This window comes from Peromyscus eremicus, chromosome 2 (assembly GCF_949786415.1).
Source record: "Peromyscus eremicus chromosome 2, PerEre_H2_v1, whole genome shotgun sequence".
In the NCBI taxonomy this organism is placed as follows: domain Eukaryota; kingdom Metazoa; phylum Chordata; class Mammalia; order Rodentia; family Cricetidae; genus Peromyscus; species Peromyscus eremicus.
Window position 1 is genome coordinate 88,605,904 of NC_081417.1, and position 23,954 is coordinate 88,629,857.

The window sequence follows — 23,954 nt, forward strand, 5'->3', positions numbered from 1 at the left end:
TGTTACAGGATAGAAAAACAGACAGCTTCTGGTGCCCTTAAAGCAAAATACCTTCTGTGACTCCATAGGCTTCCAAGACAAATTCTACTGTTCTGGGCTGGAAAGAGCAATCTCTCCACAGCTACCCCAAACAAGCTACATCTTCAACTCTTCTCACAGATCTAGCTCACTTGGCAGCACATTAAAAATTAGGTATTTCATAGAACAAAGATCAGTAGGAGAAAATGCCAGGGACATCATCATCCTCCCCAAAAGATTAGAACCACAACTGCTAAACCAAAACATGACCTGTGTGAGACAACTGAGGTACGAAACAAGAAAGTCAAACTCTGGCCGAAATATAGCAGTGACTGTTTCACAAGGTGGGGTACACTGCAATGATATAAACAACACTCCCTTTACTACCGCTATTACTGAGGCCCATGTCACTTATTTTGGGTTGGTACTGACCTCCAATCACCTGTGACCTCTATTTTGTACTGTCCACTGTGACATAGTAAAGGTTCCTTGCTCCCAAGGTTTACAACTTTGCAATAATTGAAGAAGCAATTTTGCATGTGTGTTTCCTTAACACACTGAAATCTTTAGCCAACGTGGATGCTGGATGAAACTACGGGTTTCCTAACTTCATAAACATGCTATATACAACTAAATTACTTGCACACACATGGCAGCAGTTGCTGTTCTTCCCAAGAGACATCTCAGGGAAAGCTGCTACTCCAACACAAGACCCAGACCAAGGATAGCCAAGGCCTAGCAGAGTAGCTGTGTTGGTGACATGTATCTGTGTTATTTAATTTTAGCTGAAAAGACCCAGCCCCTGAGCTGCCTTACCATTTTTCCCAGGTTGAGCTATCAGCCAGGGATAGTCCAATAGGAAGGAAGGCAATGATCCTGGTTTCCCAGGTAGGCATGCTTAATTCTCTTTATCTTTTTTTGCTGGGGAGATTTTTGTTTGTTTATTTGTTTTTCTCTGTGTGACCCAGGCGGGCTGTCCTACTTGGATCCACCTGCTTCACAAATGCTGGGAATAAAGGCATGTGCCACCACTACCTGGCTTAACTCTCCTTTCAATCAACATCAGGAAACAGACAAAGCTCCAGAGTATCCAGAAGAGGGAACTGTAGGGAAGGAACAGGGGAACTACTACCAGGGTTGAAGGACTAGTCCCAGACACAGTCAGCACAAGGGCAGCGGAATGTTAACAAGGTAAATAATAAAAAATAATATAAAATAAAATTCTCAAAAGCATTTTAGAACAAATCTGCAAGGCCTAACACCCAGAAAAGCTTCACTATTTAGAATGACTGGGGGTATACAGAATAATGAGTAATGGTGTAGCTTTGCTTGAGGCAGGCAATGAGGAATTATACTTTAACCACACATCAAATTACTGCTTTATGGGGACAGGGGGTATAACACTGAAATATAACCTACAGAGAAATCCAATCCAAAGAAAAACTATCAGTCCTCTAAGATAGCAACACCCTACCTGCTCTCTGAAGAAAAATCATATGATGCATAGAGGAGACAGGATTCTTGGATAAACAGATTAACCAAAATATACATAGGAACAAGTATAATAAAGAAAATGCATAGTCATGTCCATTTGTAATTATGAACCATGGTTTTATGATTATCGTCCTGAGGTTCATAGAAGTACAATGTGAATGGGAAGGCAACCCAGGGTGACAGAAATGAGAGCAATTTACATCATGGCTAGACCCAAGTCACAAGTTACTTTAAAAGCAGACAAATCAATGCACGTGGGTGTTTTTAGAAAACATCCCAAATATTCTCCCACTAACTGTGTGGGTTCCAGGACATGCCAGCTCTTGTTTCCCAGAGCATCAGAAACCAAATTTAACCCACATATTCTGTTACACTGGTCTGCACTTGTGTGGTTCCCACAGGGGTAGGCTGACTCAATAATGTTGCACTCATTCTGCAGAACAGAATAGACTTCCTGCCATTTGGACTGTGAAACACAGTAATCCACCAGGGAATAAAGGTCAATATTGCACTTTTGGTCATTACTGAATCATTTGAGATGATCTGTGGTTAGGAGGAGAAGAAAATCGAAGGCTGTGAGAATGCGGCAAATGGCTCGACCTCAGACCGGTTTTCATCTCCATCTACCTAACAGGCATGGGTAAAAGGCCCACCTGCCGTGCTTCTGGGCACTGGGCTGCTTTCAAATCCAAGGCACAAGCCAGGAACCAGTTAAACAATGTAGTAGTAGGGAGAACAAACTCTAAACCTCAGACCAGTGCTTACTCAGATTTTAGGTCATCAGCTGAAGTTTGGACGGTTTCCAGTCTGCAAGTGACACCACAAAGTAGAAAATTCACCAAATACAAAGAAGTACCTTCAGTGCAGAAGTATATGCCAAAAATCTCCTCAGTTGTGCATGCAGACATATGCATGCTCACACCTCCACCCCCACTGAAAGGCTGCTACAGGATTTCTGCTGCTCTGAAAACTCATGTGGCTGCTAAATCAATCTTTTCTTTAAATGTCCAATTAAAGCCGCTTCATCTTTAAGGCATTGAAATCCTTAAATACTAAACATCTTAGGAACCTAGGGCCAATTATCATTTAAGCCACAGAATAAATGTATATGCCCCTTGATTTTTATATCAATATTCTCCTTCACTGGTTTAGCAGGGCTACTTCTTAAAGATAATGTACTATATATAATGTTTAGGCCCCCACAGTATATCAATGTCAAACAACATCGTGTCAAGCTAAGATTCAATTCAGGTAAGTGCTACTGCCAAATTTTCTTGTTCCCAGACGGGCTTTAAGATTATTTTATTGCTTAAAATTTAATTTGTTCCAACTCATGTCTCCATGACAACGTTGGCTAACCCTGCAAATCATTTGAGTAATTGGATATCTTATCTTTCTATTGCTCTCAAATCGAATGATTCTGCTAGAATTGTAACAGCCAATCAAATTTACAGTCCTCCTGAGTAATAGACTTGGAAAAGGAGCCACATTCATCTCCCCTGTACAGCCATATTAACCAGTTTGGGACAAACAGCACAATCTAGCCTTCCAACTGTACTCCAGATTATAAACAGTGTCAATACCAATATTCTCACAATGCAAAGTCTATTCAAAAAGCTCTTCCCTGTCCTTGCTTTAATTTGAGAAGCAACAACTGACACTCATTTCATACAAACTAATGAGCAATGTCAATCTCAGCAGTGAAGGAAACTGGCAAGGATAATCCCAGAAGCTGATGAGAAAATCTGACTTACTTTAAATCACCTTTTAGATATTGAATCTGTGCCATATATGGCCAAAACAATAGCTTAAATTATTATTAAAAATACACTGCCAGTGAACTCAGGGTCTTTTAAGGGAACTGAGTCAAGTTCCTTGTAAATCAGTTAAGACAAATATACAAATATAACAACCAGCTGGAAAACTAGGTGCCCTCAGAGAAATCAACAGTCAAAGTGTCCTTCCTTTACTTCAACAGTACCCCAACACCCAAGGTTAGTAAGAAACAGGTTTCTTACAGAGTTCAAAAGTCAGTAGTTCCCCTCTTGAATTTAGCAGGGCGATTTTGGCATTTGGTCAGCTAAAAAACATGGACACTGGATACACTTCAGTCGGCCAATTCCAGTCTTCTCTACAGCTACGCAGACACTGGCTCCAAGGGAGCTCACGGCCCAGAAATGTAAGAGAGTCAGCATGCTTACAAATGGAAAGGCTCTGGAGCCCCAGCCAACTGGCAGGTCAAAGCAGCTGTCAGCAGCCGGTGCTTCCTATACAGACCGACAGGACAACTGGGCTACTTCTCAGCGCCTGAGAACAAGCTTAACTGTGCCATGCCTTTCTTCATCCTAAGTACTTACCACAGACACAAGAAATGTCTCCTGCATCCTAAAAGCTTCAACTTCCAGCACGTCAGCTAGAAGCAGTAGGCCATGTCTGTAGTTCAGCTGCTTGGTAAACTGAGTCAGGAGGCTCATGAGACTTAGAAGTTCAAGACTAGTCTTGGCAACAGCAGAGCAAGACTCATCTCAAAATAAAGACAATAACTATCCATGACTACTCTCAAAGGCCATACTTTTCTCTGACCTGAGGGTTTTGCTGTTTTTGTTTTTACTTCTCCAAATATTAAGATTTAGGCAATAGCTGTCAATGTGACAAGTCAACAAACATCTCTAGACCAAAGAGACACAGAAATATAATTATACAAGCTCTCTACACAGCACTTTACGGACTCTATAGCAAAAATAAAATCACATGTGGACAACACCCCCTACACACACACACACACACACACACACACACACACACACACACCCCTGCTTCAAGGCTCAATACTTTCTCCAACGACACAGCTTGACCTAGTAGCCCTGCAAACAAACCCCTTTACCCTCAGGAAGACAATTTCTTCAACTTCAGAGTTAGTTTTGTTACATTAAAAAGAAAAGAATCTAAAATATACCTACACATCTCTTCTACCACTTATACTGCTGTAAATCGCTTCTGTAAAAATGAACCAAGTCTTATTTAGTGTTCATCCATCCTCATAAATGAAAACAAAACAAAACCCTCAGCCCACTGTATTTTCCCTGGTAGTTATATTAATTACTTGAGCTACATTGCTAGTGGGTCTGTGTTTATTATTTTAATTATTTTATATTTTTTAACCAGTAGAGATTGCCAACAAGGGCTGTATTTTTTTTAAATTTTCCTTTTGAACCTAAAGACAAATGCTTATGATCCAAAGAAGAAATGAATAAAAAAGACTTTACAATTACAAGGAGAAAAATGAAAAGTGAATACAGACAGAGAAAAAGAAGTTGGGATTGAAAAACACAAACAAGATCGAAGTACAAATGGAAGGGGACCTGTAAGGGCAAGAGCCTGGATGGAGCTTCAAGGAGCTAACAGATCTGATAACAGCTCTCCACCTCTCCACACACGACTCCCTGGCGGGGAGCTGCTTTGGTAACCCCCCATTCTCCTTGTCTGTATACTCACTTATTGAATACATCACCGAAAGTGATGCAATTCATACCCACCCACAAAGAAGGGGAAACTGGAGGAGCTGACAGGAAGCTATTGCAGAGCCATTCCCAAGAAGCTCCATGGCTAGCAGACTCGAGAGTCACCACAATGCCAATGAAGCCCACTTCACAATCAAACAAAAGAACCTTTGCACACCAAAACACCAAGAAGGACAACTATCTTAACTGGGCATGGTAGCTTATGCTGGTGAGCTGTCTGGGGAGGACAAGGCAATCTCAAGTTCAAGGTCAGCCCAGCTACAATAGCAAAGTTCATTTCAGAAAAATCATTTTAAAAAGAGGGAAAAAATGGTTGTGAATAATACCACATGCCTATAATTTCAATCCTTCTAAGGTAGAAATAGAGCGATCAGGAGTCAAATTCCAGCCTTCACAGTGAAATGGAGGCTACCAGGGCTCCATGAGACCCTGGGCTAAACATAAAAAACAAAAAACAAAATACAACAAACAAAACTGAGTGAAACAAGCACCTTAACTGTAGGCAGCATGTGGACAGGATGCCTTTCCTCCAGCTCTATTTTGTACTAAGATGTAGATCAGTGTTAAGATACCGTTCTCTGAACCTAAATCAACTTTTTTTAATTTCACTCATGAATCCATAGAAGTCTATGAAATGGCATAAATAGAGGCAGCTGTATTTTGTTCCCCAATCAATTTCCTCCCCAGACATCCAGCATATGTTTCTGCACAGAGAAAGAACAGCCCTTCCCTTCTAATTCAAAAATCTATACTGCCACTGCCCTTGCAAACTGCTAAACAAGCAGTATCGGCAAGTCACTTGTGTGCTGTAATATATTTACTGCCAATCCCAATGGTTTACCTCCCTGATGCAGTTTCTTCTGTGTCTGAGCTTGTCAATACACCACTGGTCACCACATTTCTAAGTGGCTCTGACTCACTGTTTGCTCAAAGCATCAAGAGGGTGGTGGGAAGGAACAAAAGCTTGGCTCCTGAAGAGCCAACCTGGAGCCTGGGGACCTAAGCCTTGGGGAGACCCACTGTGCTTCCCATACAGGGAAGGAGTCTCAGAGTTTGCTCCCTGACACTTGATAATCTTTTACCACCTACAACTAAAATCCCCAACTAGTGTACTTTCTATATACACACAAATTTCAAAATTAGCCTCCTTTTGCAAAAGCATTTCCTGTCCCTGCTTGTTAATAATACAATGATTTCTCCCTAGCAAACACAGCAGGCTGATTTCCAAGGTGCCTTAAAGTTTCATTAAAGGGCCTAAAACAAGGTAGCTGGAGGCCTGGTGAGGCAGTCTGGCATTTCCTGTGTGGGGGAGTGGGGGTGGGAGGTGAAGGATGTACCCATACACACATGGAGTCTACAGAGACCAGGTCAATGTTGGATATTTTCATCAGTCAGTCCTCATGCTATTTTTTAGATAATGTCTTACACTGAACCTAGAACTCATTGACTGGGCTAATAAAACTCAGTCCACCTGTCTCTGTACCCTACACCTACCCCTTACCTCCCCTTGAGTCCCCCCAGCGTTAGGACTACTGAGGCACAGAACGGAATTGTGGGTGGTGCTGAGGATCCAAAGTCAGGTTTCTGGTGCTTACACAGCAAGTACTTTACTGAGCCATCTCCCCAACTGAGCCTTTCCATTTATGTTAAGTCTATGCTTTTACCTTAACACCATGTAAATCAGTAATTCAAATATGCAAAAGCACTAGGGTAAGTTTAGCTGAAAGGAAGAATCCATTAAGACAGAACCCCTAAGATATATATAAAGACCCCCTCCCTCACATCAAGTCAGACTAACGTTGGTTGAAAAAGAGAAGTCCCTGACTTATACCAAGCCCACCCTTACTATCCAGACCCATTTTTTCTTTAAACAAGCAATCTAAGCTCTTAGGAGATGAAGCAAGCGGATTAGAAGTTCAAAGCCATCCTTGGCAAATAGTTACGGCCAGCCTTGGTTAGGTCAGCCATGCTCCCACCCACCCCCACACACCCAAGACTAACAACCAACAGGCGAGAAGTATAGTATGTTTTAACTTACAGACTTCAGACACCGTACAGGTGAAGGAGCATTAATGAGTTTTCACTGTACGGTTTTCTCTCCTTTTCGTTCTTTTTAGTTGTGAGCCTGGCCTTTAACTAACTGCTGAGCCACCTCTCCAGTCCTCCCTCCCTTTTCCTAAATATTTAGTTTCTAATGTAATAAAATGTTTGAGTGGAGGATGTAAAAATGTGAAAGTTTAAAAGAAAGCAAAACTATGGCTATATTCATTATAAGGACTGTAATGAAACTTAATCACCAATTCTACTAGCAGCTCAGCTGTCCTTAATTCACAAGCAATGGTTTACTCAGTTCACTCTGAAATGCAGCCTTCAACAACAATGGGATATTTTGTCCTTTTTTTTAAGTCCAAATCCAAACATATTAGTGTAATTAAACTCTTCATTAAGATGCCTCAGTGGAAAACCAGGCATGGTAGCCTAAGCCTATAAATAATCCCAGCACTCAAGGTGAAGGCAACTACATTGTGAGTTTGCCACCAGCCTTGGATATATGAGACTGTTTAAAGAAAAGGCGGGGTCGGGAAATGGAGAGATATTCAGCAGTTAAAAGCTCCTGCAAAGACCCAGCAACCACGTAAGGTGGCATACGACCATACACACATAATTTTTTTAGAAGATAAAACTAATCTTTAAAAGGAAGAAGCAGCCGCCTCCATGAACTAGTTCAGGCAGCTGTGTGCTCCTGAAGCCTGAAAGCATAGGGGATATTTGAAGTATAAACTACTTGAGAGAAGAAAAAGTCAGACATAACATGTTTTTAATCCCAGCACTCAAAAGGCAGAGGCAGGAGGATCTGAGTTTAAAGCCAACCTGGTCTGAATAGCAAGTTCCAGGCCAGACTGAGCTACAAAATAAGACCTTGTCTCAAACAAGTTTAAAGAAATAAAAACAAAAACCCAGAGTAAGTAGTTAGAAAAGATGATCAGTGCTCAACTAAACAGGTTTCATTCTAAATTTTAGCATACGAACCATTATTACTACTTTTTTTCATTTTTTTATTAAGAGATTTTCTATTCATTTTACATACCAACCACAGATTCCCTCCCTCCTCCCGCCCCCCAGCCTTCTCCCCCAACCTACCCCCTATTCCCACCTCCTCCAAGGCAAGGTCTCCCAAGGGGAGTCAACAGAGCCTGGTAAATTTAGTTGAGGCAGGTCCAGGCCCCTCCTCCCTGCACCAAGGCTGCCCAAAGTATCCCACCTGTTAGGCACTAGGCTCCAAAAAGCTAGCTCAAGCACCAGGGACCGGTCCCAATCCCATTGCCTGGGGGACCCCCTAAACAGTTCAGGCTAAACAACTGTCTCGCCTATCCACAGGGCCTAATCGAGTACCATGGGGGCTCCTCAGCTATTGGTCCACAGTTCATGCGTTTCCACTACTTTGGCTGGTCGTCTCTTTACATTTTCCCATACCACTATTGATTCAGGATTTTAATCTCTATTCTATGGATTTACTGATGGATCTGAATTTTGGAGTAGGGCTTTTTCTATCTGGACATTAAAATGGGCACAAGTGGTTTTCTTTTGTTGTTTTTAGCAAAGGACTTCTCACCAAATTTCAAAAGATGGGGATCCAAAATGGTTGCAACCACCATGGAACATGGGAGTATACTTACCACATCAAGTTTGTGATACATAACTCCTGAGAATGTATATAAACATGCTCACAGCACACTGTAGATGAGCCAGAGGAATAAACAAGGCATGAGACAAAACACAACTTTGTATTAAGTGGTGTGACAACCTACTGTGAGTGAACTCTCGGGAAGACCCTGACATAAAAAGACCTTGAAGGAAGCTAAGGGAGGCCATGTGAAGTTCAAAAAAGTCTAAGACTTATAACATAAAGTGACTCATTTGGCTGGATTAAAAGAACTGCAAGACAAAAAAATAAAGCAGTACAGCATGAAACAATAATGGGGAAAATAATCAGAGGCGGACATAGAAGGTGATGAGTGACAAGCAGATGGGAAATAGAAATAAAAGGAGACCCCAACCGCCAACCTCCTGAAGCAGTCACTATATGAAAAGTCCTAAAGTTCCAAGTTTGGTAACACTGAAAAGCAGTTCTCTGACAGAGCTAGTGTGCATTTACCAAGGGACACACTGGGTAAGCCAAAGAAATATACCGCTACAGTAGCACTTTTAGTTAGTGAGCGGGATCACAGGTCAATACCTGGGCTGGACCACTATGCTGCTAAAACAAATCCAGTCAAATACTGCAAGCACTCCGGAGGGTTAACAGAACAGCAGGACTGTGTCCCACATTAGCATGAGGTAATCTCATTTCCTCTAAAGCATGATGAGCACCTAGCAGCATCTGTTAGTTATACTGCTCCTTGGTGGAGCTGTTTCCACAGTTCTTCTATTTGGCAGATGGAGAAAGTTTCATTGATAAAAACTTCAGAATTTTTTTCTCTTTCTCCATTTTTTTCCGTCTACCAAAAATGGCAAAGGACCATATAGCACTGACCTTAAGCTTAAGAAAAGCATTATTATAGCCAGTATGAATGTTTTAAGGGGAAGAAAGTTAATGCGATGTTTGCGTAATGATTCTGTGGTTGTTTCAAAGTAGGTCAACAGAATGAAACAGTAATTCAAATTTTTAATGTTAAAAACTGAAATAATTCTGCTAAATCACAGGTTACTTCATAACTGTACTAACATTTAAAAAAACATTGTAAATGGGTAAGCTGAGAAATTTTAAAAATATGATTCTTTATAGGTCTGTATGGTACCACATACAAAGCCCAGTAAAGTTTTGTAAACAATATGTGAATGACCATCCTATCAAACCACATGCCAGAGAATAAACAAAAACAGAAAAATCTTTCTCCCACTTATACACCCACCTACCTCCAGCGTCCTAACACACATACCCCAGTACTCTTTAAAATAGCAAGTTAGGCTGGGTATGTAAAGTATTTGTCTACCATGTGTGAAGCCCTGGGTTCTGGGTTCCATCACAATAAAATACTACAAAGCTTCAAAGCATGATTATGCATGTTTTGCTTTCTACAGAAAGCATTGTATTATACACTCCTGCAGAATTATTTAATGAATAATAAGAATAATAATGATAATTCTTTAATTATCAAGGCTACTTCGATGGTATAAACATTCAACTTTGTCAAAAAAGACAAAAATGGGTATTTAAAACTGGATTTTAAAAGCACTACAGCTGGGAAGAAGGGCCTGAAATCCCAACACTGGGCAGACTGGAGCAGAAGGTCCTAGGTTCAAGGCTAGCCTCTCCAACAAAATCAGTAAGCAGTAGAGATGGATAGATTGACTGAGTAAGTCTCCTCAAATGCCTCCTCTGTTTCTTCTTATTTAATCCCCTTCCAGAAACCACAAGGAGGAAAAGAACAAAGACTCAACTGTACAGAAATGTAAAATGGCCTATGAACCAATAGCTAAATCTATCTTTAAATACCACTCAAGGTGATTTATTTACTGAAGAAAGGTTTTTCTGTTTGTGGTTCTTATTAAACACTATTTGGTAGAACATCTTAAGTGCTCTGGTGAAGGACTCCCCTCAGTCTGTACACAGAGTGCTAGATCTCTAAGCATGTGCTGGTGTGGCTCATGCACTGAGTAACAGACTTTAATTCAAGCTCACCTTCAATTTACAAAGACATAAACTGAAGGCCTGGGAACTCTTTCATGGGATGCCCATTCCCTAATTATGTGACCTCTAACTATCCAAAGCAAACCCACAGATCTCAGGGACTCTCCCAGGCAGTACAGTCAAGTGGGAGAGGCAACTTTGGCACTGGGAACTACCCAGGTTCAATTCTACTCATGTCTGAGGCCAGCCTGGGTATACAGAGATCCTGCCTAAAAAACAGCAGTGCCACACACTGCCCTTGCAGAAGACCATTCATTCCCAGTTCCGAGCACCTACACAGGCAGGATCACAAACACCTGTAACTACAGCGCCAGGGAATCCACCTCATTCTTCTGACCTCCTTCTGCACCTGCACTACTTATGTACACATCTGCTCCACAACATAAACCCTCAACAGAAACATAACTGAATATAAATCTGGTTTTATGCCTATTAATTATGATAACTTTTTTTCTTGATGCCTCCTTAAATTTCTAAACAGATTCTGCACTTTTCTTGCCACAGTACAGGCCATTTACAGAAACTAGACAAAGGGCTAGACAAGAAATGGTTAGAGTAGTAAGAAATCAGCCCTGTAAGCTAATCTTGCACTTTAAACTCCAGGCTTTAAATACAGCTTTATCTCATTGAACTTATGCTTGTAAAGGACAAGCCTGGCTCATGAAAATGAAGTTAGGGGCCACTCCAATCTTGATGACAGCTACTCTCTTTGTACTACAAGGAGATTAAAACCTAGTAGAGCTTAAATCTAAGTGCTGCCCTCTGGCTAGTCATTCCTGGGTCTATGACTGGGGAGAGGGGGAGGGCAGGGGATCTCTCAAGGCTTTAGGGTGTGAGCAGCTCAGTAGATCAGATGTCTGACATGTATGGAGTCTTGGGTTCCCTCCTAAAAAGAATCTTGGGGCCAATGAGATGGTTTTAAGCAGGTAAAGGTGCCTGCCAAACATGCCCATACACATCTACACACACACACACACACACACACACACACACACACACAAAATAAATGTGATGTTTAAAAACTCTCAAAGCAACAAACTGCAGACAAACAACACATGCAGCTTTAAAACAAAAAAACCAAAAAACAGAGCCTGGTGGCATACATCTGCAATCCCAGCACTTGGGAAGCAGAAGCAGAAGGACCAACAATCAAAGCCTTCCTCTACAACAGAATGAAAGCAGAAAGTGGTAAATCTTACAGGAAAATACGAAATGTCTCCCACCTAAGGAATGACTCCCTACCAGTTCCACCTAAATAATCCACAGGCATGCACACGAAGAATAATCTGTTTTCTAAGAAAAATTAAAAGCACACATCAGAACTGTGAATGGTAGTTTCACTCCAAAATTCATTCCATGTGAGACACTGTGCTTGTGCTGAAATACCACGTGACTTCGCCCGAAATCAGACCTGAAAAAAACGGTTGCCTTTCCTTCCAGTGTCATACTGAAGTCCCAGAGCTCATCCTGCCCACTCTAACAGAAAGCAGTTACAGACCGTGACTGCTTGGCTGCCAGTCTCCAACAAGAATCCTGCCACATTTCTTTTGTTCTTGAACACAATTTAGGATGAGAACAGTACTGCTCAATGGGATACAACTTACTTCCCATGCCTAGATCCCCACAGATCTCAAATCACAGAAAACCAGTGCTGTTGACTTCCCTAACTTGTAGAACATTCATCTAGCCACCTGCTCTTAATTATAAGCTGTAACGTTAATCAACACACACAGAAATAGTGAACTGGAAAGACACACAGCAGAAGAGATGTACATCAGGACACAGGTCCAAAAGTGATTCTATGTTTCCCAAAGCGACCTGGAGGACACAAGAAGCAGCTCTGGTAACTCTGGAACAAGCAACCATGGCTAAAGCTTCCATGATGCTGAGCCCTGATCTCCAGGTGCTGAGCATGTGTCAAGGTACAGCAAGGCAGCTACCCAGCTACTTCTCAACATGGAGGGCACAGGAGTCAGACTGCCATTGAAAACAGTACAATCAAAGGTGAGGAACATCACCACTTATAGCCACACACACCGTTTCTTTGAGAGGTGTTCTCATTATGCAACTCAGACTCAAAATCCCCATCTTACTGCCATGCTGACATTACAGGTATTTGTCACAGCACCAGGCTCATAGCCTTCGCCCAATCACCATGCAGAAAAAATAATTACTGGCACATCTTGTTTCCCAAAATATTAAGGGACACAGAACACAACAACAAATTATAGCTCATACACTGGGGATCAGCTCCTGAATGAAGACTCACACCAACTTGTTATTTCCAACGTAATTTTCAACACTTTGGTGTTCTCAGAATTGCCTTGCTTTCTCACAAATAGGTCCCACCTCTCCGCTCATCAGAAATAGAATTTACCACCTACATGGACCAAGATAGACATCAGCAGCCTATTAAAAAGCACTAAAGAAAAAAAAAATTGTCTCAGTAAGCTGCTTTTTCTGTAACCAGCCACAGAATGAAGGGGAGAAAGTCATGGAAGACTTTATCAGGAAGTGTTGACACAACATAAACATGGGCTGTGGGCAGCACACCAAGGAAGGAAACCACAATTATACCACTCTTGATTTGGATGCACTTCCACTTTAAAACTTGCAGACAGAAAAGCCAGTGCTGAGATCCTGACAAAGCCGCTGAAAGCTAGGAAGGCAAAGCAGGAGCCACACTAGAGACAAATCTTAACGGCATTAAAGTGCTCTCCATGCAAAATTCCCCCACTGCCACCCTTTTTTCATTGCTACCCTCTTTTCAGTAACAAAGATGTTGTCAGAAATGACAATTTTTTGTGTCCCCTGATGATGCCTTGCTAGCATTTGGTTATAAGCCATAAAGCAGGAATAATTTCAGCCTGTCAGGAGTCTCGCTAATGCCCAGTTTCCCCCTAGAGAGAATTCCTGTCAAATCTAATGAGAGCTCCAAAGGCCCTCTCTACAATATAATGAGCACTTAGGCCATGCTGGTGATCAGGCGGCAAAAAGCATCAATTTGAGCCTGGCTACACCCTGGGGGCCAGACGTCACTAGTTTTAATAAGAATTATGATCACCAACAGCACCAAATGACTCCTCAAAACTTACTATTAACGTGTGACACTCAGAAGGATGTTTTTCAAATGTAAGACCACTTTAAATTGAATTACAGCACGACTTTGCACACCACTCTAGTGAAGGGTCTGTCAGCATTCACAATATCAACTAAATTTCAGGAGGCTTAATACTCTACTATGAAGAACACAGTGTCTCTTAGCTTCCCACTTGTTTCAAATTACTGGTCGAATTATACACAGTGTATTATTAATGCAGACTGTCATCCAAAGAGATAGTATATACCCACAAATGTCCAAGACAGAACAGTACAGAACCCAAGAGAAAACTTGGTTCACACCAGGGGCGTCTGACCCTCCTGGCCCCTTACTCCTTTCTCTCTACACAGTAAACAAAAAGTCACCAGAACTCAGAATTAACACACCTCTTTCTGCTTCCCCACTAACACCAGCACATCACAGGACCTAGAGGTACTTGTTCCCTAGTACAAGAGTAAGTGGGTCATTAAATCCTTCCAGTTTATGCGTTTAAGAAAAAGCTCAGTGCCCAGAATATTTAATAGAAAAGAAAAAAAGTGCCCCACAGAGTAACTTAAAAGATGCAAATTAGAATTCTTACACCAAGTTTATTTACATACTTAATTTAAATGGCCATAGACCATAGATATTCCAGCTCACTATCATTGACTAAAAAACCTCAACAAAGTACACTAGCCACAGAAACACAGAAAAACAGCACCACATAAAGAACTCTGCAAATCAGTAAAACAAACATTTTGTGAAAGGCTCATTACACTACTGAAAGGCTCTGACTTAGCGCTATGAAAACATGTATCTGAGAACAGATCTAATGTACATAATTATGAAATCTATGATGAATTAAAAATCAAAGAATGCAGAGTTACAAAAGCAGAATTCAACTCTGAAATGGATTTGCTTAATGAAAATCTTTGAATATAAGGAAGATCTGAAGGCTGAACTAATCAATTTCTCCACCATGCCCCAGCCGGTCAGCCATGCTCTTTAATTTAATGAAACAAGGGTCTGAGATGAAATAGCACATATACATCAAGTAAGAATTGTATTGTTGCACTTTGAAACGTGTCCAACTGTGCAACTTCATCTGATGATAATTTTTTAAGAGGCAATCGATTTCTAAAAGACTTATTGTACCAGCATTTTGATAAAGTGAATGTCAGCATATCTCCAGAACACTTGCACCCTGCCATTAATGCTTTCTTTGGCAGACAATGACTACTCAATTGAGGGTCCTTTGGGCTGAGCAATCATTTAGCTTTTCTTCTCTTATGAGGTCCTTAGTGTCTTGTTCCAGCTCAATACTCTTTTTATACACCATTATAGTAGCCATAAGTGTGAATTTTATGGGAACTTGCAAACTCAAGTCATTGCTAAAGCTTTCCAGTCACTAATCTTTCCATGCTTTTAAAACCACTAGAACTGAAGCACCTTCCAACACGTTTGTTGGTCGTAAAAAGACAGTTTTTTCACCTCCAAATCTGCATCAACTGAGAAAATTTTCAAAAACATGTTTGCTAATAAGCCACTAATCCTGAGTGTCACTTTACGAAACACCAAAGCATAAGAGCACTCCAAAAGTCATATGCTTTATTAAATCTGATGAGAGAAACTCCCAAGTACCCCTCACTTTCCACATTTTATACTCAAACATATAAAAATACTAACTATTCTAAACTCCAGTAACCACAATATATCTGAGATCTTTAAAGGATAAGTCTACCCATGTGGAAAAGTAAATTGAGCTCAGTTCCTGTCTGCCTGTAAACATCTCCAAAGCACCTCAGCGAGTCTTATAACCATGAAGAAGCAATCTTTGCAGCAGAGTGTTGACACAAACTCGAAGAAGAGCAGAAAAACAGCCCACAAACACCCACCCCTAACATGCAGTGGCTGAGGACAAAACCAGCATGGTAAAATCCTATAAACTGCTTTCTCAGCTTAACATTTATGAAACTTACCTGTTTATGCATTTCAATGTTTAATCCATATGACATTTCATAATACTGTAAAGAGAAGAACCAAGCATGTCGTTAGCTCACATTTTTGTTGTAAGAACACACACCATTACGTGAAAAGAAAGCCGTCCTATCTTTGATACCTACCATCACGTAGTGCCTCTGCATTTCTGTCTTTTCACTTGCCAATTTCTCACACTCCAACTTAAGACTACGAAAACAAAACAGGCAGCTTAAGGTAAACATTATGTCACTTGTTTTAACATCTGCCTCACATATTTGTACTTTAAGCAAAAACAATTTGGAAAAGTCGTAAGCTAGGAAAACATCCTAAAAGCTGTTTTTGTATTCAATGCTGGAAAAGAAGGTGAACAAGGGGAATATCCACCAACTACTGTTCTTTTTGTTCCTGGGGCATAGATCATGTTGAGAGGGCAAGAACGAAAAAGCTATCAAAACAGACTCCTCAGCTGTCCCCATCCCACTTCTCTCGACTGCACCAAAGTCTGTCCTTCACACAACCTCCACTCTCCAGCACAGGCAGTCTTCAGGTTTGAAAAACTTCACTGGGAAAGTTACTCCTAGAATGACTAGTGCCTTTCAAAATCTTCTGGTTTTTGAATCCCTGCCAAAATATGACAAGCAGCTACGGCAACGAAGTGGGCTGAAGTTCTGCCCCTGTTCAGTAAACAGTGTGTGCAAGTATGCCTCAAGTTCTAGAGATTTCATCTGAAAGTAGATAAAAGGTCAAAAATCAAAAAGCCACTGACAAAATAGGAAAATTCACACCCAAGCCACCAAGCCTCAGGTTTGTCCTTTTTCTCAAGCATGACAAAAGCAAAAATCTCCTTTGAAGTTATGGCTTAGCTCCAATGAGTCAAAACCCAACAGGAGCAAAGTAAGTAACCTTTCTGGAATATTCACTATAGATGGGGGCTTTAGCAAGAATTTTCACTAACAAATCCGTTGAAGAAGATATCATTACGTAAAGAATCCAGAACCGAGGTCAATGTGAATGTGATTCTATTCCCTCAGCCTATCCAAACACCCCAGTGTGGGCCATCACATTATCTACATTCTACCGCCTAATCACCCATGATGGGCACAGCTAAACGCATCTAGTCTTCCCTAATGGACTTTGTCTCAGACAACCCAATTTTCTAGTATGGCAAACAGTGATTTCAACATGGCTTTGCTTTCCTGAACGCACACTCCAGGGCTGAGCCATTGATTGAACCCATGTTTTAGTTCAGCCTGTTGCAAAACAAATAAATGAAGTGCAAATATTGACGGTTCTCATGCAACTCCAAAATACACGAAAAGGGACTCCCTGGAACAGCCGCAAATGCGCAAAGGGGAAACAATGGGAGGAGGAGGAGACAACAGAAGGGGCGGCCCAGGAAGAGCCAAGAAAGGGGGGTAACATGAATGACAGGGCTTAACTGTGACTCCACACGCCACCGCCTGGACACAAGCACTAAGTACACAGCCCTAGCAGCCTGGCCGGGTGAGAAAGGACCCCCCCCTCCAGGTGACCACCACCCCCAGCAGGTCGACACGAACCTGTGATACTGCGCCTGCAGGAACTGGAATTCCTCTTTAATCCGGTCCAGGGACTCCGGGATAGTGAACTTAAAGGGCTGGCCTGCAGCCTGGTGCGGCGTCTGCAGGTGACCAGCAAGGGGGACCAAGGAAGGAGATATGAGGGTGAGGGCGTAAAGCAGAGAAAAGTCAAGAGGAGGGAGAAGCGGATGGGACATAAACAAAAAAATAAAGTTAGAAGTGGTGGAAAACGGAGCCCCCAACTCGAGCCCTCGGTTCACTTTAGAGAGGGAGAAAGCGGACCTTCCCGGGGCCCTAATTTCTCAAGAGGCTCAGAAGCCAAGTCTACCTCCAAGCGTGGACCGAGCGTGCCGGACGGCCTGGGGTCACCCGGCCCGGAGAGGCTGAGAAGGCCCAGGCCAGAGCTTCACCGTTCAGGGCCACCCCTCCCCAAACCGTGCGATAAAGACCCCGGGGACCGGAGAAGAAATGCCAACTCCCTCTCAGCCCCCAGTCCTGGAGTGACCGGGCCGCACTGACTACATGTAAACAGGCGAAACGAGGGGCAAAGGCGGGATCACTCCGGCCTCTCGGGATAGACGGGAGGCGACAGCGAGACCCCTGTCTGCGCGTCTAGACATCCAGTAGGAGGGGGCGGGGCAGGGGGAAGCGGGGCTCCCGGGGCTCCGGAGCGGGACAGGGTCCCACCCGCGCCGGCGACTCACTGGGTGCCGGCTCTGCGGGAACATCGCTCTGGCGGCAGCCGAGGCTCTGTTCCGGGACAGCTCTATCCTCCGCGCCACTTCCAACTTGAATCCCGCCGGGAAGCGCGGAGCAGCGCAGCAGGCCGGCGCGCGGGGCGCTCAGGATACAAGGCCAGGGCGCGACGGGTGCGGGCCCCCGCCCTCAGGACCACATCGCGGGCGCCTCGGCCCCGCTCCTGCGAGTCTGCGCAGCGGGGGCGCCGGGTCCTACGGCGATCCTCCACCCGGTGCCCCCCGGCCGCGCTCCCTTTGGCGGCTCACGAAGGCAGGCGGGCTGTGAGTCTCCTCCTCCCTGCGGCGGCGGCCGCGCAGGTGGCGCCTTGGCTAGAACCCACGTAGACAGCCAGCGGCAAACGCCGCTTCTCAGGTCGGGAGGTCACCCGCTCCCACGACGGTGAGCTCCGGGTCACACCGGAGGCTCGGCAAGCGGCGTTGCAGAGTCTCCGGGTCGGCGCGGAGCTGCGGGGACGAAGCGGGGGCTGCTGCGCAGGGTCGCGCCAGGACGCGCCCTCCCTCCGGTCCGCGGCTAGTGCTCGCGGTGCAGCCCCTCGGCGGCCCGCCGCTCCTCCAGCCCGGGCATCCGGCCGCCGGGCGCGCTCCGCGGCTCCAGCGCTCCCCGCGCCTGCCTTCCCCTCCCCGACTCTTGGCGAAGGGCAGACCAGCTCCAGCCGCCGCAAAGTTCTCTCACAACCCGGGAAGCAAACGTCCACGCGACGAAGAGCGCGCTGCCGCTCGGCCTCCCTCTGCTGCCGGCCACGTCGAAGGCGAGTCCCCGGCTCCTGCCCCGGGACGCGGGGTCCCCGCCGATGCTCCTGCCGCCGCCCGCGCCTCTCGCGCCGCTTACATTAACACGCGGTTTCACACTCGCTAGCAAACCCGAGCCCCGCCCGAGCCGAGCGGCGGGGGCTGCAAGCGCCAGAGCCGCCGCGGACGTGGGCGGAGCCGCGGCCGCTCAGCCAACCGCGTGCGCCGCGCCAACGTGGGGCGCTGACGCGGGCCGGCCACAGCCAGTGTTGGCCTTCGCTCCGCCCACCTCGCGCGGCCGCTGCTGGCCCGGCTCTCCGCCCACCAGCCTGCGCCCCTCCTCCGCCAGCGCGTCCTGTGCGCTCCGAGAGCCGCGGTGCCCGAGGAGCTGCGGGACGCGTAGACCAGCCAATGGGGAGCGGTCAGACGCCGAGATTGGCAAGCCGCCTCCGAAGGTCGGTGGGAAGGAGAGCGGCGAGCCGGGCTGTCAATCAAAGTAACGTGGGGCAAGTTGGGGAGCGCGCGAGTGCGCGCAAGCTCGAGCGGCCTGCGCGCCGGGGGCGAGAAAAGCGGGGGGCTGAAGTTTGCAGAAGCCTGCTGCTCGCTCCTCTTTTCCTTGAAGGAAATCTCAGTGAAAGTACCTGAGACTCACCGCGGGGTTTCTTGTTGGGGGAGGGTATGCATCTTGGTAACAAGAACAGAATGCATTTTCCTGTATTGGTTCCCTTGGTTCGGTGTTACTCTGAAGGTGAGGTTCCATTCACAACTTTGTCGGAAGATTATTTTTCCACGAGGTGCCTTTCCACGAACGCACGAGAAGTGAACTGTGCCTTTGATGGGAAGTGCGTGAACATCGCAGCCGCTGGCATGCGCACACCATCGCGGGAAGACTGGACCGCTCGCTGCACAGGCTTGGAAAGATTTCGCACTACTTCGTGAAAGGTCGACCTGGCTTGGTTTGGCGGGGAAGATCCCTAAGGGGCCAGCAGTATTAGACACTCGTGTCCCACGCGCAGAAGAGATGCTTTTGCACCCCGCGAGAAATCCGGGTTCTGATCTTGAAATTATTTCACTGTTTGGATAGGAGGGAAGTGGCCGAGAGTTTTAGGAGACTGCCCGGAGAGCACTAGTCAGTTTCAAATTTCTGGGAAATGAAGGACAATGGAATAAACGAGCATTGAGACCTGAAACCTGCCCTTCCCCCTCCCCGATTGCATTGGTTGTACTCCTGGCAGAGGCGTGTGAACCACTGAGAGTTGGTAAATGAAGGGTCTTGTTTAATGAGGATTGACATAAGAGGAATTTCCAAGTTTTAAATAAAGGAGACATGCTATGGAACTAATGCTGAGAGTCTCCGGTTTTTGTCTGGTTCTTCAGCAGAAAACCTGCAGTATGGCCACACGTGTGCTTTCTTTAAAGAGCAGTTCGTGGAGCTTTTTTTTTTTTTTCTTTATGTGAGCCACGAGTGAATGATGCTGTTTTAGCCTCCTGGTGGTAATTTCTCTGGTAAGAAAGGCACCAAGGTACCGCTTGGGCAAACATTTATCTTTTGTTGAAACCTAGTTAACAAATTTGGGACATTAATACCTCCATCCCCATTAGTTTACTTTATAGAGACATACCGGAAGGAGCTTACTTAAATAGATGTGAATTTGCTTTTAACAGATTTTTTTTCTCGGAAATATAGAAAAATTAGGTAATACATTACAGTATGTGTAATGTTCTTTTTAAACACGTGTGCTACTGATATGTCTGTAAGTGCATTAATTCTAATATCAGTTATAAATGAAAAGCAAAAGAACAGTATCAGCCAATCTCAGACCACAGTAAACGCTTAAACTGATTCAGTGTCGTTTGAGGTCGTTCTTTTCTCGTAGAATTGGAAACAGGTTTATTTTATGCATTTTCATAGCATGCAGAATGAAAACGAAGAAAGACAGGCCTCTCTTTCCTTGGTTAGGTTTGGTGATGTATGAGTTGGCCAAACGGGATTTTTTGAACTCTGATCCTGGATAACTAACATGTTCCTTGAAATCATCCTTCAGTGACTTGATCACAATCCCCAGTCAGTGGCTTGACTGTGTGATCAGCTCCCAAACTGGGTAGGAAGTGCTTGGGACGCCACAAGTCTATGCTTGTGCCCTACTATGAAATTTTCTCCCTGAGGTCCCATCCCCAAGCTTTACCTATCAGGTGTCCCTTCCCTTACTGGAACACACTCATCATTAAGTTTTAAAATACTTAATTTTAGGATCAGAAGCAAAAGTTGTTGTGCCCACTTTCCAAATCAATTCTAACTCATTGCTTACACTCTCCACTCTTAACTGTTCAAGAAAGTGTGGCCACTCACTAGAGTTTCCAGTTTGTTGTGAGTAAAAACTAGAATTTCTCTCTTAACTAATGCTTTCTTCATACTAGCCTTTGAAACCTTCTGATTTCTTTTAAATGAAGTAAGGGATTGGGGGTGCATAATGATTTTTAAAATTGGGAGCCCTTTGATTGCACAAAAAAGACAGGGTTCTGAATGTGTCTTTCCATTCAGGTCATCTTTCTTGAGATTAGAAGAAGGCTGTGTCCTTTTTCATTCTCAAGGTCATATTTACTCTGTGATTGGCATGCTGTAATAATTATACTACAAAACTCTCATCAAACTGCATTACAGATGATGATGTTTAAGACAATCAAGTTGCTTTAATCGTATGTTTAAAATGAATAATATATGTGCAATTACCTGTAGCTTATTTAAAAGAACATGGTCTTGCTCATTAAATCTATAATTTTGATATTTCACGTTTTTGTGTATGCTTGTTTTTTGAGACAAGGTCTCATTCTGTAGCTCAGCAAACTTAGAACTCACTGTGTAGACCAAGCTTGAATGTGTAGCTCTCCTCTTCCCACTGCCTCCCCAGTGCTGGGATTGGCTTCAGACATGTACTACCATGTCTGGCTTTCATTTGAAATCTGTTAACAATGTTAACTATACCAGCTCCGGAGGAAATTGTGTTGGGGGGGGGGGGGGAATAATACCCATTTTATCCTCTGTGAGGGAGAAGCTTGTTAGTGGGTTCGCTTTTTCTTGGTTCATATATAGATGTGTATTCATTCATTTCTTGCTAATTAGTTTCTCAACTCAACATAAATAATGGTTTGAAATAAATGATTGTGGCCATTTTGTCTTCTTTTGTTTTTGAGACAGGGTTTCATGTAGTCTAAGCTGGCCTCAAACTTGCCATGTGGCAAAGGATGACCTTGAACTTCTGATTCTCTTGCTTCTAGGAGTATGAGAATGCCACCACACAGGGTTTGTTGCAGGCAAGCAAGTATTCTTCCAGCTTAGCTACATCCCCAGCCTTTGTTTTGTTTTGTTTTGAGCTATTTATTTATTTATTTTAGATGGAGGTCTTGCTTGTAAACTTGCCTAGCCTGGAACTGGCTATGTAAATGCAACTGGCCTTTAAATTTCTAACAGTCCTCCTGCCTCTGCCTCCAAAATAATGGGATTATAGGCATCAGTCAACATGCTTGGGCTGGGTTGGATTGGTTTGGTTTGAAGTGAATGTTTTCTTAAACCTAGGAATAGAGTCCAGAAGGAATTTTCTCAGCAGTACTTGTAACATTTCATTCCGACCCCATTCCTAAAGAGTGGAGGTGGAAGAGAGAAGGCAGAGAAGGAAAAGAAATCAGTAGCAGATCCATGCAGCAGTAAAACCGCAAATAAAATCACATCCAAAGAATCTCTTGTGGTTTCACACAATATGGTAAAATTAGAGATTGCAGGAAACCAACCAAATTAAACTGGGAGCATTTGAAGAGAAACCAGCAGACGTTATGAAAATTACACATTGACTGACCAGTATGCTTTTTATCAACAATTTCTTTGTTAAGATGAAGATCAAAGGGACCTGCATATGTTTTCATTTTGTTCTAACTAGAAAATTACATCCAGATGTTTAATAGTCATTTGGTTGGTTTTCAGCATTGATTAGATACGTTGGTTCTGTTTGCTTACAAGTGTGGCCGGATCATTAGCTAATGCAAAGAAATGTTTGCTGTGAGTTGCTAATTAGGGCTTTTGGAAACTCTCCATGCTCAAGAACAATTTGTACAGTGGCCAGAAGAACTTGAGGGACTTGGGGAAGTTGTTTTTCCTCGACTGGCATGGTGGGCAAAGGCAGACAGCCCTATTCCCTAATCTCCCTGCCTAGGGGGATTGTGATGGATCCCTTAGGACAGGAGAACAAATAAATTAGGAAGAGACCACACAGGCACTCCTAAATACACAGATGAATGTGCTGTTTCTGGAACCACCACTAAGTTGTAAGGAGGAGAGGAACAGCAACAACATCTAAAACGCTAAACATTAACATGTGGAAGATGCTTGGTGCTAATGTTATCAAATACACAGCATTTCTAAGTATGCTTTAGAGACAGATGGGAAAGCCCTTTATGATAAATGAGTGTACTTGAATTCATTACTGTAGTACTTATAATTAAAAAGGTCTCTTTTGCAATTTCAATACTTTCGCAGGATAAGACACCAAACTTGAGAAAACAGGGGCTAGTGAAAGGAGAGGAAAAGAATTCTGGAAACTACGATGAGCCTGGTAGGACACGGCAGTGTTTACTTTTGCAGTCCAGCCGCTTGTTTACCTCCTTAAAGCCCCCAAACTTGTAAGAGATTAGCTATTCACTAAGTATTCAAGTAAGCCTTTTGAGAACCAGAGATGCTACACTCTGAAGCTGGAAGCCAGTCAGTCCATCAGGCTGGAAAAGAGTCTTGTGTCTTTGGCCCTAGAACACTACAGTCAGCCAGGGACAAACTTTTGTTTATCTAAGTCTGTATTTCAGGAGAAGTATCAACCCAAAGGGCATGTGTTTATAAGGAGACATTACTGTGCTGAGATAGAAATGGTATTGTACTGTGTGTTCCTTTGCATATTGCTTCCTTCTAATCCTGTTTACTTCTCATGCACTGGGGTAGCACATTCCTTTCAGTTAGGGTCGTCCGATTCATTTTTTAGGACAAGGAGAGCACATAACTCAGTTGGTAAGACAGTTGCTTAGCTTGCAAGAGGCTCGGGATTCAGTGCCCAGTGCAATATCAAGTGGGCATGGTGACATATG

General features: G+C 43.8%; 1 protein-coding gene across 7 annotated transcripts in view; it reads right to left on the reverse strand.

Moving 5' to 3' along the window:
- Positions 1-18,180, reverse strand: part of Tle1 (TLE family member 1, transcriptional corepressor) — a 97,434-nt gene extending 79,254 nt beyond the window's left edge. For 4 of the 7 annotated variants that reach the window (XM_059254473.1, XM_059254472.1, XM_059254471.1 and 1 more), the window contains exons 1-4: positions 18,048-18,179; positions 17,344-17,444; positions 15,928-15,991; positions 15,784-15,828 (exon numbers count right to left, since the gene is read on the reverse strand). In XM_059254473.1, coding sequence (XP_059110456.1) covers positions 15,784-15,828; positions 15,928-15,991; positions 17,344-17,444; positions 18,048-18,071 — 234 coding nt within the window. In that variant the 5' untranslated portion in view covers positions 18,072-18,179. Of the gene's footprint in view, positions 1-15,783; positions 15,829-15,927; positions 15,992-17,343; positions 17,445-18,047 lie in introns of all 7 variants that reach the window. The other 3 variants (XM_059254475.1, XM_059254469.1, XM_059254468.1) reach the window with 1 other exon arrangement.
- Positions 18,181-23,954: the final 5,774 nt, after the last annotated feature.